The 15,303-nt window shown below is 43.4% G+C and overlaps 1 protein-coding gene across 4 annotated transcripts in view; it reads right to left on the minus strand.

The window, feature by feature from the left end:
- eif2ak2 (eukaryotic translation initiation factor 2-alpha kinase 2) overlaps positions 1 to 15,303 on the minus strand; it is a 34,131-nt gene that overhangs the window by 14,086 nt on the left and 4,742 nt on the right. For 3 of the 4 annotated variants that reach the window (XM_014157890.2, XM_014157888.2, XM_045702255.1), the window contains exons 2-16: positions 10,639 to 10,781; positions 9,570 to 9,702; positions 9,098 to 9,261; positions 8,869 to 8,995; positions 8,687 to 8,760; positions 8,352 to 8,525; positions 8,131 to 8,263; positions 7,496 to 7,560; positions 5,660 to 5,756; positions 5,465 to 5,502; positions 5,333 to 5,375; positions 2,294 to 2,370; positions 2,000 to 2,119; positions 1,380 to 1,508; positions 74 to 272 (exon numbers count right to left, since the gene is read on the minus strand). In XM_014157890.2, coding sequence (XP_014013365.1) covers positions 74 to 272; positions 1,380 to 1,508; positions 2,000 to 2,119; positions 2,294 to 2,370; positions 5,333 to 5,375; positions 5,465 to 5,502; positions 5,660 to 5,756; positions 7,496 to 7,560; positions 8,131 to 8,263; positions 8,352 to 8,525; positions 8,687 to 8,760; positions 8,869 to 8,995; positions 9,098 to 9,261; positions 9,570 to 9,702; positions 10,639 to 10,751 — 1,686 coding nt within the window. In that variant the 5' untranslated portion in view covers positions 10,752 to 10,781. The remainder of the gene's footprint in view (positions 1 to 73; positions 273 to 1,379; positions 1,509 to 1,999; positions 2,120 to 2,293; positions 2,371 to 5,332; positions 5,376 to 5,464; positions 5,503 to 5,659; positions 5,757 to 7,495; positions 7,561 to 8,130; positions 8,264 to 8,351; positions 8,526 to 8,686; positions 8,761 to 8,868; positions 8,996 to 9,097; positions 9,262 to 9,569; positions 9,703 to 10,638; positions 10,782 to 15,303) is intronic. The other variant, XM_014157892.2, reaches the window with a different exon arrangement.

Raw genomic sequence — 15,303 nt, forward strand, 5'->3', positions numbered from 1 at the left:
TATGAATATGTCCAAAACCACCGGTCATAAACCTGTGATGGACGAGGATAAGTAGTAAATTGTGACAACCTACCTTTAGGTCTCTGTGTAGGAGTTTCTTGGAGTGGATGTATTCCACTCCGTTTACTATCTGCTGGGTGATGGATAGACTCTCCTCCCTGCGTTTGGGTTTCCGATGAGCGTTCCTCTCGTCGATCCACACTTTTAGAGTCCTCTTGTCACATAGTTCCATCTGGATGTACAGGAACTCAGAGGACGAACTGCTACCTGAACTAAAGCATCAGGAAGTAAAAAACAATATCCTGCTTTCAGTTTGTTGGTCAAATTACCTGAAATGGGAACGACCTTACTGAAATGGGAGCAACAACTTAAACATATAAAAGGGAAAATATGACTACGATATGGGGTAATTTATCTACCTTAGTTGAATACACTGATTAAATCCCTTGAGATAATGTTTTTTCTATTTATGTTTTGAGGTTGGACTTTAGCACTTATAGCTCATTAGCACGTAGAGCGGTGGGTGTCTTTTAGGTCCCAGCTCATGGTGTGTCCCTTTTAGGTCCCAGCTCATGGTGAGTCCCTTTTAGGTCCCAGCTCATGGTGAGTCCCTTTTAGGTCCCAGCTCATGGTGGGTGCCTTTTAGGTTCCAGCTCATGGTGGGTCCCTTTTAGGTCCCAGCTCATGGTGGGTCCCTTTTAGGTCCCAGCTCATGGTGGGTCCCTTTTAGGTCCCAGCTCATGGTGGGTCCCTTTTAGGTCCCAGCTCATGGTGTGTCCCTTTTAGATCCCAGCTCACGGTGGGTGTCTTTTAGGTCCCAGCCCATGGTGGATCCCTTTTAGGTCCCAGCTCCCAGCTCATGGTGGGTCCCTTTTAGGTGCCCGCTCATGATGGGTCCCTTTTAGGTCCCAGCTCCCAGCTCATGGTGGGTCCCTTTTAGGTCCCAGCTTATGGTGGGTCCCTTTTAGGTTCCAGCTCATGGTGGGTGCCTTTTAGGTCCCAGCTTCCAGCTCATGGTGGGTGTCTTTTAGGTCCCAGCTCATGGTGGGTGTCTTTTATGTCCCAGCTCATGGTGGGTCCCTTTTAGGTCCCAGCTCATGGTGGGTCCCTCTTAGGTCCCAGCTGTTGTTGCTAGTCACCTTACAGTGGACACCCCCATGAGGGCATTTCAAAACCCCTCCTAAAACCCCACCTGATTCATTTAATTTGTTGTCAGTGACTCTGTGTTAGTTCCCCCATCTGTTTGAGTGACATTATTGGTTTTCCTGCTGGGGAACGTAACACTAACATGTAAACGTAAAAATGTTCTTCTAGTAAAATGTCATTATTCCATAACATCCCACAATGCAATAGGACAGGGACAGTAGTAATAATGTTACTCTGAAGTGGTGTCGCTCTCAGAGGCGGTGTCACATCGGTACGCGGTGTCCTCCAGCCAGGCGGTGTAGTAACGCACTATGTTGGGGTGCTGAAGGTCTGCTAAGGCACCAACCTCCCGCTTAGCTTTCCTGAGGAAAGAGTCACAGTAAAATCACTGTGTTGAATATTATGCAGCGGCTGCATTGATTTAAATATCTTACTTCGATTGCTAAAATAACAGAACCCCCCAAAAAATAATAATTTGCCCCTTTTTTCTCCCCAATTTCGTGGTATCCAATTGGTAGTAGTTACAGTCTTGTCTCATCGCTGCAACTCCCGTACGGACTCGGGAGAGGCGAAGGTCGAGAGCCATGCGTCCTCCGAAACACAACCCAACCAAGCCGCACTGCTTCCAACCCGGAAGCCAGCCGCACCAATGTGTCGGAGGAAACACCGTACACCTGGCGACCTGGTCAGCATGCACTGCGCCCGGCCCGCCACAGGAGTCGCTAGTGCGCGATGAGACAAGGATATCCCTGCCGGCCAAACCCTCCCTAACCCAGACGACGCTGGGCCAATTGTGCGCCGCCCCATGGGCCTCCCGGTCACGGCCGGCTGCAATAGAACATAATTGACTTACCCTTTACTCCGCACTATCTTCACGGCAAAATACTTCTGCTCCAGTTTCCGTCGCGCCTTATAAACGTGGCCAAAGCCTCCTTTGCCAATATTCTCTATTGAATCGAACTCTGATGAAAACCTGAGAAAATAACCCATATTTAAATAATCAATCCATCAACATGATCAAACTGTATTGTGATCAGTATCATAGATGGTTAGTATTCCATCATCAATAGATTTCAGTATGTCATCTACTTTCTACATTAAAATGTGGGGTAGATAAATGAGTATCGTTGTCATGCTGATAATGTACCTAGATATAACTGGTTGGTTGGATGTCCTTCCACTTGACAAGGTTCCTAGATCGTTGCCTTTTAAATTGGGACCTTCCTTTAAAAAAACAATGACAAACACTCAATCAACATTTAATACTGCAGTCCATATATCCTCAACAGCAGGGGTGGGCAACTTTGATGGGGGAGGGGGCCACAATAAATCTGAACTCATCATGAGGGGCAGCAGTTGCTCGCAGGTCTGGGTACCCACATCCGTAAGGTTTCCGTTAGTCGGTAATAGCCGTCTTTTGGCCGTTAAAGAAAATAGGAAAGCTGCTAAATTAAATTGGCACCGCCCAATTGTCCGGGAGAAGATAAAATATCCCAAAAGTCCCCAAATACAGGTGTGCCAAGCTTGTAGCACCATACCTGTAATGCCCTGGCCATAGAGAGGGTTTTTTTGTTCTCTATTTTGGTTAGGCCAGGGTGTTACATGGGTGGGCGTTCTGTTTATTTTTCTATGTTGGTTTGTTTCTTTTGGTTTGGCCGTGTGTGGCTCTCAATCAGGAACAGCTGTAGATCGTTGTTGCTGATTGAGAGTCATACATGGGCAGCCTGTTTTTCCTTTGGGGTTTGTGGGTGATTATTTTCTGTCTAGGTTTTTGTTAATCCTGACAGAACTGTTGGCTGTCGTTTCTTTTCATGTTTTGTTTGTAGAATCCGTTATGATGAACACATCCTCCACTGCACCTTGGTCTCTTTCTGACGACGGCCGTTACAATACCCAAGAAGAATCGAGGCTGTAATCGCTGCCAAAGGTGCTTCAACAAAGTACCGAGTAAAGGGTCTGAATACTTATGTAAATCTGATATTTTTTTATTTTGTATAAATTTGCTAAAAAAAATAAATGTTTTTGCTTTGTCATTATGGGGTATTTTGTGTAGATTGAAGAGGGGGAAAAACTGTTTAATCCATTTTAGAATAAGGCTTTATTAACATAATAAAATGTGGTAAATGTCAAGGGGTCTGAATACTTTCCGAAGGCACTGTATTTTATTAATCACACGCGTACAGCATAAAGATATAGAGCCTTTGAGGGAAAATCTGTCAGAAGGCGCTTTTACAACACCAATCACTGCTGCAACAATTGTAAAAGCAATCGTGTGTCAGAAAAATAGTTTGAGCCACGATTAAAAATAGCTGGGTTTTTTACTGGTAATGGAAGCGTGCTTTCCATTCACAATTCAAATGCATAAGGAAGGCAGAAGGCAGGCGTCAACATTTTTTTTTTAGTTTTCAATATGATATCTGAGTGAGATTGACTAACAAAATCAATGGGGGCCCAACGGACGGTAATTCAACCATGATAACAACTTTAGATAGCTGGCCCGCTAAACTAATTTAGCAATCTAAAAAATGTTAGCTGACATTGACTGACTATCAGTGACTGACATGACGAGTAGAACTGCTGACGCACAACCAAATGTAGAAATTGCACCTTGTGTATTCTACTATTCTAGTAAATTGAGACCCCAGTTGAATTCGGGGCGGCAGGTAGACTAGTGGTTAGAGCGTTGGACTAGAAACCGGACTGGTTGCAAGATCGAATCCCCGAACTGACAAGGTAAAAATCTGTCGTTCTGCCCCTGAACAAGGCAGTTAACCCACTGTTCCCCGGTAGGCCGTCATTGAAAATAAGAATTTGTTCTTAACTGACTTGCCTAGTTAAATAAAGATAAAAAATTCACTAATAATACTTTTTTGATCCGAGTGCCTTCAAAAGGCGCCAGTTGCCCATCCCTGCTATATGGTATCTTTATAGAGTAGCCTCTACAACAAACTGCTCCAAGATCAAACTTGTAGTTGTGTTTCTGTTACCATAACAGTAATCAGATAGTCAGTTGCAGCCAAATATATTGGCATCCTTGCACTTTTCTTAAATATTATCCTATATCTTGTCAAATAAGTTGAAATTGAAATGACTGTTTGGTCTCTACATCTTGTTAATAGATTTTTTTTTACATTACAGAAAATGCTTTGCTACCTCTGGTACTGGGGACCTTGAACGTGTGCAAGGCATCATTAACGCAGCAGATTATCAGGTATTTTGGAGTCCAATGTTTGACCCAGTGTCCAAAAACTGAGGTCTCCATTGAAGGTTGTGGGTCTTCCAGCAGGACAACTACCGCAAACACACATCAAAAAGCACAGAAGAGATGTTCAAAGGTTCTGGAGTGACCAGTGAAGAGTCCAGACCTGAATCACATTCAGAAACAATGGCGAGATCTGAAAACAGCAGTTGGCGGAGGAAAGTCCTCAAACGTTGAAGAATTAGAGCAGGTTGCCACTGAAGAGTAGGCCTAATTGCCAGTAGAAAGGTGCAGCAAGCTCATTGATGCCTACAAGAAGTTTGTCTGCAGTTATCTTAGCCAAAGCCTGTGTAACCAAGTACTAACTCAGAGGTGCCAATCATATACCATATATATTTTTTTTTAAGCGACATTTACAAAAATACAATAGTTATTCTGTTCGCTGCTCTGGCACCCCAATGGTGGAACAAGCTCCCTCACGACGCCAGGACAGCGGAGTCAATCACCACCTTCCGGAGACACCTGAAACCCCACCTCTTTAAGGAATACCTGGGATAGGATAAAGTTATCCTTCTAACCCCCCCCCCTCAAAAGAAATGGTGGGTGCCTTTTAGGATCCAAAAGATATAGATGTACTATTGTAAAGTGGTTATTCCACTGGATATCATAAGGTGAATGCACCAATTTGTAAGTCGCTCTGGATAAGAGCGTCTGCTAAATGACGTAAATGTAATGTAAATGTTATTTTTCAATTTTTTACTTATTTAAAGAATTTGGAATGATTTAAGAAAAGTGCCAATACATTTGACCACAACTGTAAGTAAGTGTATAATCAAGATAATAGTTTTAACCTTACACCACACAGGAAATAGGTCAGTGGCTTTTTATCTCTGTCAAATCAATTAAATCAATCAACCAATCTTCCAATCAATCAATCAAGTCATACTTTTCTCAGAAGGGTTTATTTAGTATCTCGGAGACTAGTACCTGTTTGGTCTTGACCGGTGACATCTGGAAGTTAGCTGCTAATCTAAAGTGGAGGTCAGAGGTCAGATAGTCCAGGTGTTGGAGAATAAAAACAACTTCATCTTGAAAGAAGAGTCTTGAATTGGGGCTTACCTTATTTTAGGCTTCACATTTACAGGGCTTTCGTCCTGCTTATAGAATAGAACAGATATTGATTTGCTGTCACAAGAATACCCAATGTCTTACACCATGCTTAAAGAAACAATATGTGTTTATGTTGACAGTATCACTGTTCGCATCCTGTGAATCGTTTAGCTGAAGCTATAGCAACAATAAGAGGATCTGAACCTTGGGGGAGCTGACGTTAACGGAGTCTGAAAATATGATGGATTCACTGGTACTTCCTGCAATACTCAGGGATGATGGTGTTGCATCCTGGGATTCCCTGGGAGAATAGAATAGAAAATATACTTTATTGTCCATCTTCAAAGGAAATTGATTGATTTGCTGTCACAATAGACATAAAAAACACCTTCAGTCTAAGGCTTTCATGGTTTTCACACTGATATTCAATTCCAAATGAATTTTTATTTTCAGTAGAGCTGCACCCAGACAGTGTTGCTCCATACCTTGGAGGGGGTTAGAGGATAGTCCTCCACCTTACCATGTACTGGAGGGGGTTAGAGAGGATAGTCCTCCATCTTACCATGTACTGGAGGGGTTAGAGAGGATAGTCCTCCATCTTACCATGTACTGGAGGAGGTTAGAGGATAGTCCCCCATCTTACCATGTACTGGAGGAGGTTAGAGAGGATAGTCCCCCATCTTACCATGTACTGGAGGAGGTTAGAGAGGATAGTCCCCCATCTTACCATGTACTGGAGGGGTTTAGAGAGGATAGTCCTCCATCTTACCATGTACTGGAGGAGGTTAGAGAGGATAGTCCCCCATCTTACCATGTACTGGAGGGGGCTAGAGAGGGTAGTCCTCCATCTTACCATGTACTGGAGGAGGTTAGAGAGGATAGTCCCCCATCTTACCATGTACTGGAGGGGGTTAGAGAGGATAGTCCTCCATCTTACCATGTACTGGAGGGGGTTAGAGGATAGTTCTCCATCTTACCATGTACTGGAGGGGGTTAGAGAGGATAGTCCTCCATCTTACCATGTACTAGAGGGGGTTAGAGGATAGTCCTCCATCGTACCATGTACTGGAGGGGGCTAGAGAGGGTAGTCCTCCATCTTACCATGTACTGGAGGGGGTTATAGATGATAGTCTCCATCTTACCATGTACTGGAGGGGGTATTTAGGATAGTCCTCCATCTTACCATGTACTGGAGAGGGTTATAGAGGATGGTCCTCCATCTTACAATATACTGGAGGGGGTTAGAGGATAGTCCTCTATCTTACCATGTACTGGAAAGGGTTAGAGAGGATAGTCCTCCATCTTACCATGTACTAGACGAGGTTAGAGGATAGTCCTCCATCTTGCCATGTACTGGACGAGGTTAGAGGATAGTCCTCCATCTTGCCATGTACTGGAGGGGGTTAGAGAAGATCGTCCTCCATCTTACCATGTACTGGAGGGGGTTAGAGGATAGTCCTCCATCTTGCCATGTACTGGAGGGGGTTGATAGGATAGTCCTCCATCTTACCATGTACTGGAGGAGGTTAGAGGATAGTCCTCCATCTTACCATGTACTGGAGGAGGTTAGAGGATAGTCCTCCATCTTACCATGTACTGGAGGGGGTTAGAGAGGATAGTCCTCCATCTTACCATGTACTGGGGGGGTTAGAGAGGATAGTCCTCCATCTTACCATGTGCTGGATGGGGTTGGAGAGGATAGTCTACATCTTACCATGTACTGGAGGGGGTTATAGAGGATAGTCCTCTATCTTACCATGTACTTCAGGGGGTTAGAGGATAGTCCTCCATCTTACCATGTGTGGATCGGGTTAGAGGATAGTCCTCCATCTTACCATGTACTGGAGGGGTTAGAGAGGATAGTCCTCCATCTTACCATGTACTTCAGGGGGTTAGAGGATAGTCCTCCATCTTACCATGTACTGGAGGAGGTTAGAGAGGATAGTCCTCCATCTTACCATGTACTAGAGGGGGTTATAGAGGATAGTCCTCCATCTTACCATGTACTAGAGGGGGTTAGAGGATAGTCCTCCATCTTACCATGTACTGGAGGGGGTTAGAGAGGATAGTCCTCCCTCTTCTGAAACTGTTGATCTGCAAGACACCTATAAACCACAACATAGAGATAAAGAACACAGTCAACAGAGACAGACAGACACTTGTCTATTTTACATTGTAGAGAAAAATAGGCATTTGAAACTAGGAGAGGCTATTTTCAGGAAAGGGTGTTGGAGTGATAGGATAAACATTAATATTCCAGGCCCGAGGGATAAACGTTAATATTCCGGGCCAGAGGGATAAACGTTAATGTCCCGGGCCAGAGGGATAAACGTTAATGTCCCGGGCCAGAGGGATAAACGTTAATGTCCCGGGCCAGAGGGATAAACGTTAATGTCCCGGGCCCGAGGGATAAACGTTAATGTCCCGGGCCAGAGGGATAAACGTTAATGTCCCGGGCCCGAGGAGAAAATTATCTTAGGCCGGGATTCAATCCGTTGGCACTTTGTCAGCTAGGCACCTTTTAAAGGCAATGTTTCCGTGTTTCACATTCAAGGTAACGCTGCATATGTCGGCTTAATCGGGCTTAAGCACGCTGTAACACATATCTACCGCTGATGGGATTGAATCTGGACCTGCTGTTAATAACCAGTGTACTGATGACGGTAAATGTCTACCTGGCTGTTCCAGTCAGACTGTTCTTGAAGAGCAGACCATGCTAACTGAGCAGCTTGTTGTTTGGCCTCTTTGGCTGTCTTACCCAAACCATCTGGGTATTCTCTCTTGTCAATCAATACTTTATAAACAAATCTGTGTAGGGACAAAATAGGTCATATTTTTTTCAGTGACATTCAATGACAGTTGGGAAATGATCTTCTCATAGTGTCTGTAGACTCACTGAGGGTTGTGTGACGGTCCACTCTTCTCCACTAATTTAAAGTCAAGAAACCGTTTGGTTTTCTGACAGTAGTGGTTGAGTATGCCTATGAAATTGGTCTCCTCTGTTGTAATGAAGCTGTATTGTTCTGGTACATTCTGTGCTGGGCTCATGTTCATGTGTTCAACCTTCTCACTGGAAGACATAAGAAATCAAAACGCAATGTTTATGCTAGGCTGCTAATTACGTGACAGATATGCTTCAATAACAGACGACTCCAGCTACGGCTGATTACTTGGTAATACATGCACTGGAGACTTCGAAGAAAAATAAAATAAAGAAATGTTTTGGCTTACCTGAGGACCACAACCTTTCCATTCAATTCCTCCTTGTGTTTTCCAGTAGTGCCATTGCAGTTTTCGTCGACAGTCTTGGAAATAAAACATTCTTTACTTCCCCACTATCATAAAATAACATTTAGATTGCATATCCTACCATGAGATGTAGTGTGTCTATGGTGTGGCCTAATAACCCTTACCCCTGTAGTCTGACTACCGCCACATAACTCCAGATAGACCTGCATTGCTGCTTCCTCCTTAGCCTCCTTCTTCGTGTTCCCAAAGCCCTCTGGGTATTCTTTCTCACCTACCACATACCTACAGCATCTGACATACAACACACACACACACACACACCTTCAGTTTTGGATATGACCCTTTGCAACGACATGTAAGTGAATATATTTAGAGTACTGTATGAAGTGTTACTGTGAAGTGTTATTGGGTCCAACACGTGCTCCTTCCAAAGCCTTTAGAGACAGCTTGTTCTTCTGGCTGTGTTCATTCAGCCAGGACACGTACTTGGGCTGGGAGATAACTGCTCGGACAGGAGGGGCTGGAGACGGAGCCGGTGACGGAGGACATGAAACAGACTGTTGAAAAACATTACGCAGGCCATCAGGTCTCAAACTGTATGTTTGATGCTCCAAAAGTCAATATATTCTGTAACTAAACATTCCATGATAGTACGGTCTTTGTCAATCAAAATGTCACCCGGGGAGCTGTATTTCAGAGTAGGAGTGCTGAAGTTAGATTCAGTTCAGCCTTTTACATCACAATTAATAATGTTATATGGACAGGGGGACCTGATCCTATATCAGCACTCTGCGATGCTTGATACATACGGCCCTGGTCAATGCCTGTTACCATCAGTAGAATAAAAAGAAAAGGCTGTTCTTACTGCATCCTTCTGCTCTGTCGTCTCCATCATGCCAATCAGAGCATGTTTAGCAGCATTCCGTTTGGCCTCTTTCTTGGTCTTTCCAACCCCGTTAGGATAGGCATGGCCTTTAATCACCACCCTCAGAGTGAAGCTGGGGGGAAAGGGGGAATGTTTAAGGCAATACTTAATGATTAAATGACTGAATAATTTAATTAAATGAATGAATGAATGATTTCATATTACAGTACAAACTACATTTGAGTCATTTAGCAGATGCTCTTACAGAAAGCAACTACGTAGGTGGGACTAGGTGGGACCATCTTAAGGTAACTAGGTGAGACCATCTTAAGGTAACTAGGTGGGACCATCTTAAGGTAAATAGGTGGGACCATCTTAAGGTAACTAGGTGAGACCATCTTAAGGTGACTAGGTGGGACCATCTTAAGGTGACTAGGTGGGACCATCTTAAGGTGACTAGGTGGGGCCATCATAAGGTAACTAGGTGAGACCATCTTAAGGTAACTAGGTGAGACCATCTTAAGGTAACTAGGTGGGACCATCTTAAGGTGACTAGGTGGGGCCATCATAAGGTAACTAGGTGAGACCATCTTAAGGTAACTAGGTGAGACCATCTTAAGGTAACTAGGTGGGACCATCTTAAGGTAACTAGGTGGGACCATGTGTGGGGTACAGAGATGAGGTAGTCATGAAACATTATTGTTAAACACTATTATAGCACTATTAGTCCATGCAACTTATTATGTGACTTGTTAAGCAAAGTTGTACTCCTATTTATTACGTGACTTGTTAAGCAAAGTTGTACTCCTATTTATTACGTGACTTGTTAAGCAAAATTCTACTCCTATTTAGGATTGCCATAACAAAGACATTTCAGCTTTTCATTTTTAAATTAATTTGTAAAAATTTCAAAAAACATAATTCCATTTTGACTTTATGGGGTATTGTGTATAGAGAAGTGACAAACAAGCTCTATTGAATCCATTTTAATGTCAGGCTGTAACAGAAAAGTCTAGGGGAGTGACTACATTCTGAAGGCAATGTAGCTATGCCAGCTTAATAGACTTACGTTTTCAGATGATCCGGTCCATCTGTACCAACCTCCTCAAACTTGATGTCAGAGATCTGACCTTGTCTCTGAGCATACTCAAACAGTTTGGAGATATAATTTGTGGAATCCATTGCTTATGATAAAAAATTATGTTGTTGAATCTGTAAGAAATAAAAGGGGAGAAAAACAAAGGAATATCAAATCAAGACAACAATTATATAAAATTATGAATGATACACAATAATAAAGCTGGGGCCTGGATTGTTTTGTGCGCATAATCAATACGCGTAAGTTAGCTAATAAATCGATATGCAAACAATATAAGGACACAAGCTAGACTCCTTATCAAAAGTGAGAGTGACCATGGCTGATAGTTCAAGTTCAAAACGATAAATAAACATTCTGCAACAACGCTCAAAGTCATAACATGGTGCTAATATCGTTTTCATATCTTAAGGGCCGTCCACACCAAGAGCGATAACTATAACGATATATATATATATATATATATATATATATATATATATATATAATTTTTGGGGGGATCGTTCTAATTCATGTGAACAGGAGCGTTCACACTACAACGATAACCACAAAAAAAGTGGAGAACGATAACCAGAGCAATCGTTTGGATTCCCCCCCTGTCCCTTCCAATTAGAAACCATTGACAACCAGTGGTGTAGTGCAGGGTATACCCACTTGTGCTAGGTGGCTGTACTACAGAAACACTGCTAACCAAACAACAGTGCTAGGTGGCTGTACTACAGAAACACCGCTAACCCAACAACAGTGCTAGGTGGCTGTTCTACAGAAACACTGCTAACCAAACAACAGTGCTAGGTGGCTGTTCTACAGAAACACTGCTAACCAAACAACAGTGCTAGGTGGCTGTACTACAGAAACACTGCTAACCCAACAACAGTGCTAGGTGCCTGTACTACAGAAACACCACTAACCAAACAACAGTGCTAGGTGGCTTTTCTACAGAAACACTGCTAACCAAACAACAGTGCTAGGTGGCTGTACTACAGACACACCGCTAACCAAACAACAGTGCTAGGTGGCTGTACTACAGAAACCCTGCTAACCAAACAACAGTGCTAGGTGGCTGTACTACAGAAACACCGCTAACCCAACAACAGTGCTAGGAGGCTGTACTACAGAAACACCGCTAACCAAACAACAGTGCTAGGTGGCTGTACTACAGAAACACCGCTAACCCAACAACAGTGCTAGGAGGCTGTACTACAGAAACACCGCTAACCAAACAACAGTGCTAGGTGGCTGTACTACAGAAACACTGCTAACCAAACAACAGTGCCTGCACACTTTAATTAAAGGCAACACAACAACAAAAAATCATACATTTTCCCCAGAACTCAAAAGTTGTCTCCTGATGTCTTTTAAGCATTGTTATGGACTTAGAACATCCAATTTGGTTGTTTTTCTATTAAAAAGAAAGGTGTGAATTTCTTTATTTTTATCTGAAATCTGTGAATTTCTTACTCACTTGACAGCCTAATTTATCTGTTCCAATAGTATGCCTGCTATTAGCCTACTGCACTGTACAGCTTGGGTTGGCTTGACTGTGAAGACCAATACGGGATTTATCACTTTAGGTCCTTTAGAGTGTGTCAAAGGACCTAAAGCACTACACCACTGTTAACAACCAATCAACCAATCAACCAATCAAAAATGCGTTCTATTGAAGCATCCTTGGTTCTAGTTACGCAAGGCTGTTTGGACAGGAGAGAAGGCAGAGAGCAGGGTAAAATAGGATGACTTGGGAGAATGGTGATCCACGACAAACAGCGCATATCAGTATAAGAAGACCATATTTTCTGATATCTGTTAGCACCGATACATCCTGACATCACAGTGTAAATTCATTGGGTATAGACTATTCACCGCAGTATCAGGCCTAAAATGTAGCTAATGGATGATTGGTTGCATACGCTTCTATCTTAGGCTACACATCTCTAGTGTGTCTTCACAGTTATCTTTGAGCAATAACGCACCTGGCCTCTCTGCTACGGCCTCTCTGCTACAGACTCTCCGCTACAGCCTCTCCACTGCCTCTCTGCTACAGCTTCTCCACTGCCTCTCTGCTACAGCCTCTCCACTGCCTCTCTGCTACAGCCTCTCCACTGCCTCTCTGCTACAGCCTCTCCACTGCCTCTCTGCTACAGCCTCTCCACTGTCTCTCAGCTACAGCCTCTCCACTGCCTCTCTGATACAGCCTCTCCACTGCCTCTCTGCTACAGCCTCTACTCTACAGACTCTCCACTGCCTCTCCGCTACAGCCTCTCCACTGCCTCTCTGCTACAGCCTCTCCACTGCCTCTCTGCTACAGTCTCTCCGCTACAGCCTCTCCACTGCCTCTTTTGGCCACGACTGTACATAGGTGTACAGAGGCCCATTACCAGCAACCATCTCTCCTGTGTTCCAACGGTACGTTGTGCTAACATAATTGCAAAAGGGTTTTCTAATGATCAATTAGCCTTTTAAAATGATAAACTTAGATTACCTAACACAACGTGCCATTGGAACACAGGAGTGATGGTTGCTGATAATGGGCCTCTGTACGCCTATGTAGATATTCCATAAAAGAAAGCAGCTGTTTCCAGCTACAATAGTCATTTACAACATTAACAATGTCGACACCATATTTCTGATCAATTTGATATTATTTTAATGGACAAAAAATTTGATTTTCTTTCAAAAACAAGGACATTTCTAAGTGACCCCAAACTTTTGAACGGTAGTGTATGTTCCCAGAAAACTAAACTGGAAAACACAATGTCAGAACCCTCGTATATATGTAACCCCTATCTAGATGAGGAGCTGTCTGTGGCAGAAGTTAAGAGGGTGATTGACATTGCAAAAAAAATTTGGAAAGAGTTTGGCATTGATGAACTGCCTAATGAGATTTTAAAATCCCCTAAATTAATTGACGTCCTATATGATGTGCTCATGTGTTTTTGAGTACAGTATACTGCCATCCACTTGGTATAAGTCTATAGTGAACACCATTCCTAAATCTTCAAAAATGACCTGAGAGTGCCACAGAACTTTTGAGGCATAAGTTTATTAAATACGGTTTATAGATTATATTAATCCATCCTCAACACTAGGCTAACGACCTCTCTGGAGGATCAAAACATTCTGGTAGAAAAACAAAATGGTTTTCGTAAATCCAGAGCCTGTGTAGACCATATCTTCTCAGTCTGTACAATAGTCAGAAATAGATAACATTAAGATAAGCCGAATTTGGAATTTCCCTGTCTATAGCCTCGTTATTGTTATTTTATTGTGTTACTTTTATATTTTACTTCAGTTTATTTGGTAAATATTTTCTTAACTCTTCTTGAACTGCACTGTTGGTTAAGGGCTTGTAAGTAAGCATTTCACGGTAAGGTGTTGTATTCACCTGTTGTATTCAGCGTTTCATGGTAAGGTCAACACTTGTTGTATTCGGCGCATGCAGTAGCGGATTTAGGTATGGGCGGCACGGGCAGCTGCCCACGGTGGCATCTTGCGGCACGGGGCGCCCGCACAATTATTTTTGGAATGGTGACATTTGCGCGATCGGTTATCTATCGCTTATTTGCACGTCACGTCAATGATATCAGTGTGGGACTGTGGGTCAATTAACCTTGTTGGAGTGGGTGCCCTGATTCTAGTTTGTGAGCTAGGCAGGCTACTGCCTGGGAAGGTCTCCCACTCAGAAGTATGAGATGTGGAGGGGGGCGGGGGGTAGGTTAACCTCAGGTCTCCCACTGGAAGCCCAAAGTAGGGGGGCGGGGGTGGTTGACCTCAGGTCTCCCACTGGAAGCCCGAGGTAGTGGGGTGGGGGAGGTTGACCACAGGTCTCCCCACTGGAAGCCCGAGGTAGGGGGGTGGGAGTAGGTTGACCTCAGGTCTCCCCACTGGAATCCCGAGGTAGGGAGGGGGGGTAGGTTGACCTCAGGTCTCCCCACTGGAAGCCCGAGGTAGGGGGGCGTGGGAATCTATCAAATAACACACCTCTAACTTTGTACAGTACTAATGGAATTAGTAAAATCAGACACACTTCGAAATGCTACCAAATAAACCACAATTAATTCATAATACTGTGAATATATAGTTTCACAGACATATTGTTGCATTTTTTTCCTGGTTTGTGTGAAATGGTTTAGAACAATATAAAACCAGTCTGCACACCACCAAGGTGAACTGGTTTAGTCTTGACTCTTGGTTGACAGTGTTGGGGGATGGGTAATGTATTGATGCTCGAGTGCCAAATCAACACACATGGATAAGAAAAGGTCAAAACCATCAGAGGAAAAATGCGCAAAAGATAAAGGTGTGCAGCTACTTAAAAGGAGTCTATATTAGACTGATATTTTATATATTTTGTGATATAAAGTATTGAGTCTTTTGGGGTGTCTGGCACCTAGGGTGGCAGGTAGCCTAGTGGTTAGAGCGTTGGGCGGCTGGTAGCCTAGTGGTTAGAGCGTTGGGCGGCAGGTAGCCTAGTGGTTAGAGCGTTGGGCGGCAGGTAGCCTAGTGGTTAGAGGGTTGGGCGGCAGGTAGCCTAGTGGTTAGAGAGTTGGGCCAGTAACTGAAAGGTTGCTGGATTGAATCCCTGAGCTGACAAGGTAATAAATTAATAGTGTAATAAATGTTATTCTCTTTTGTATT

The sequence above is a fragment of the Salmo salar genome, chromosome ssa19 (genome assembly GCF_905237065.1).
Source record: "Salmo salar chromosome ssa19, Ssal_v3.1, whole genome shotgun sequence".
Lineage (NCBI taxonomy): Eukaryota > Metazoa > Chordata > Actinopteri > Salmoniformes > Salmonidae > Salmo > Salmo salar.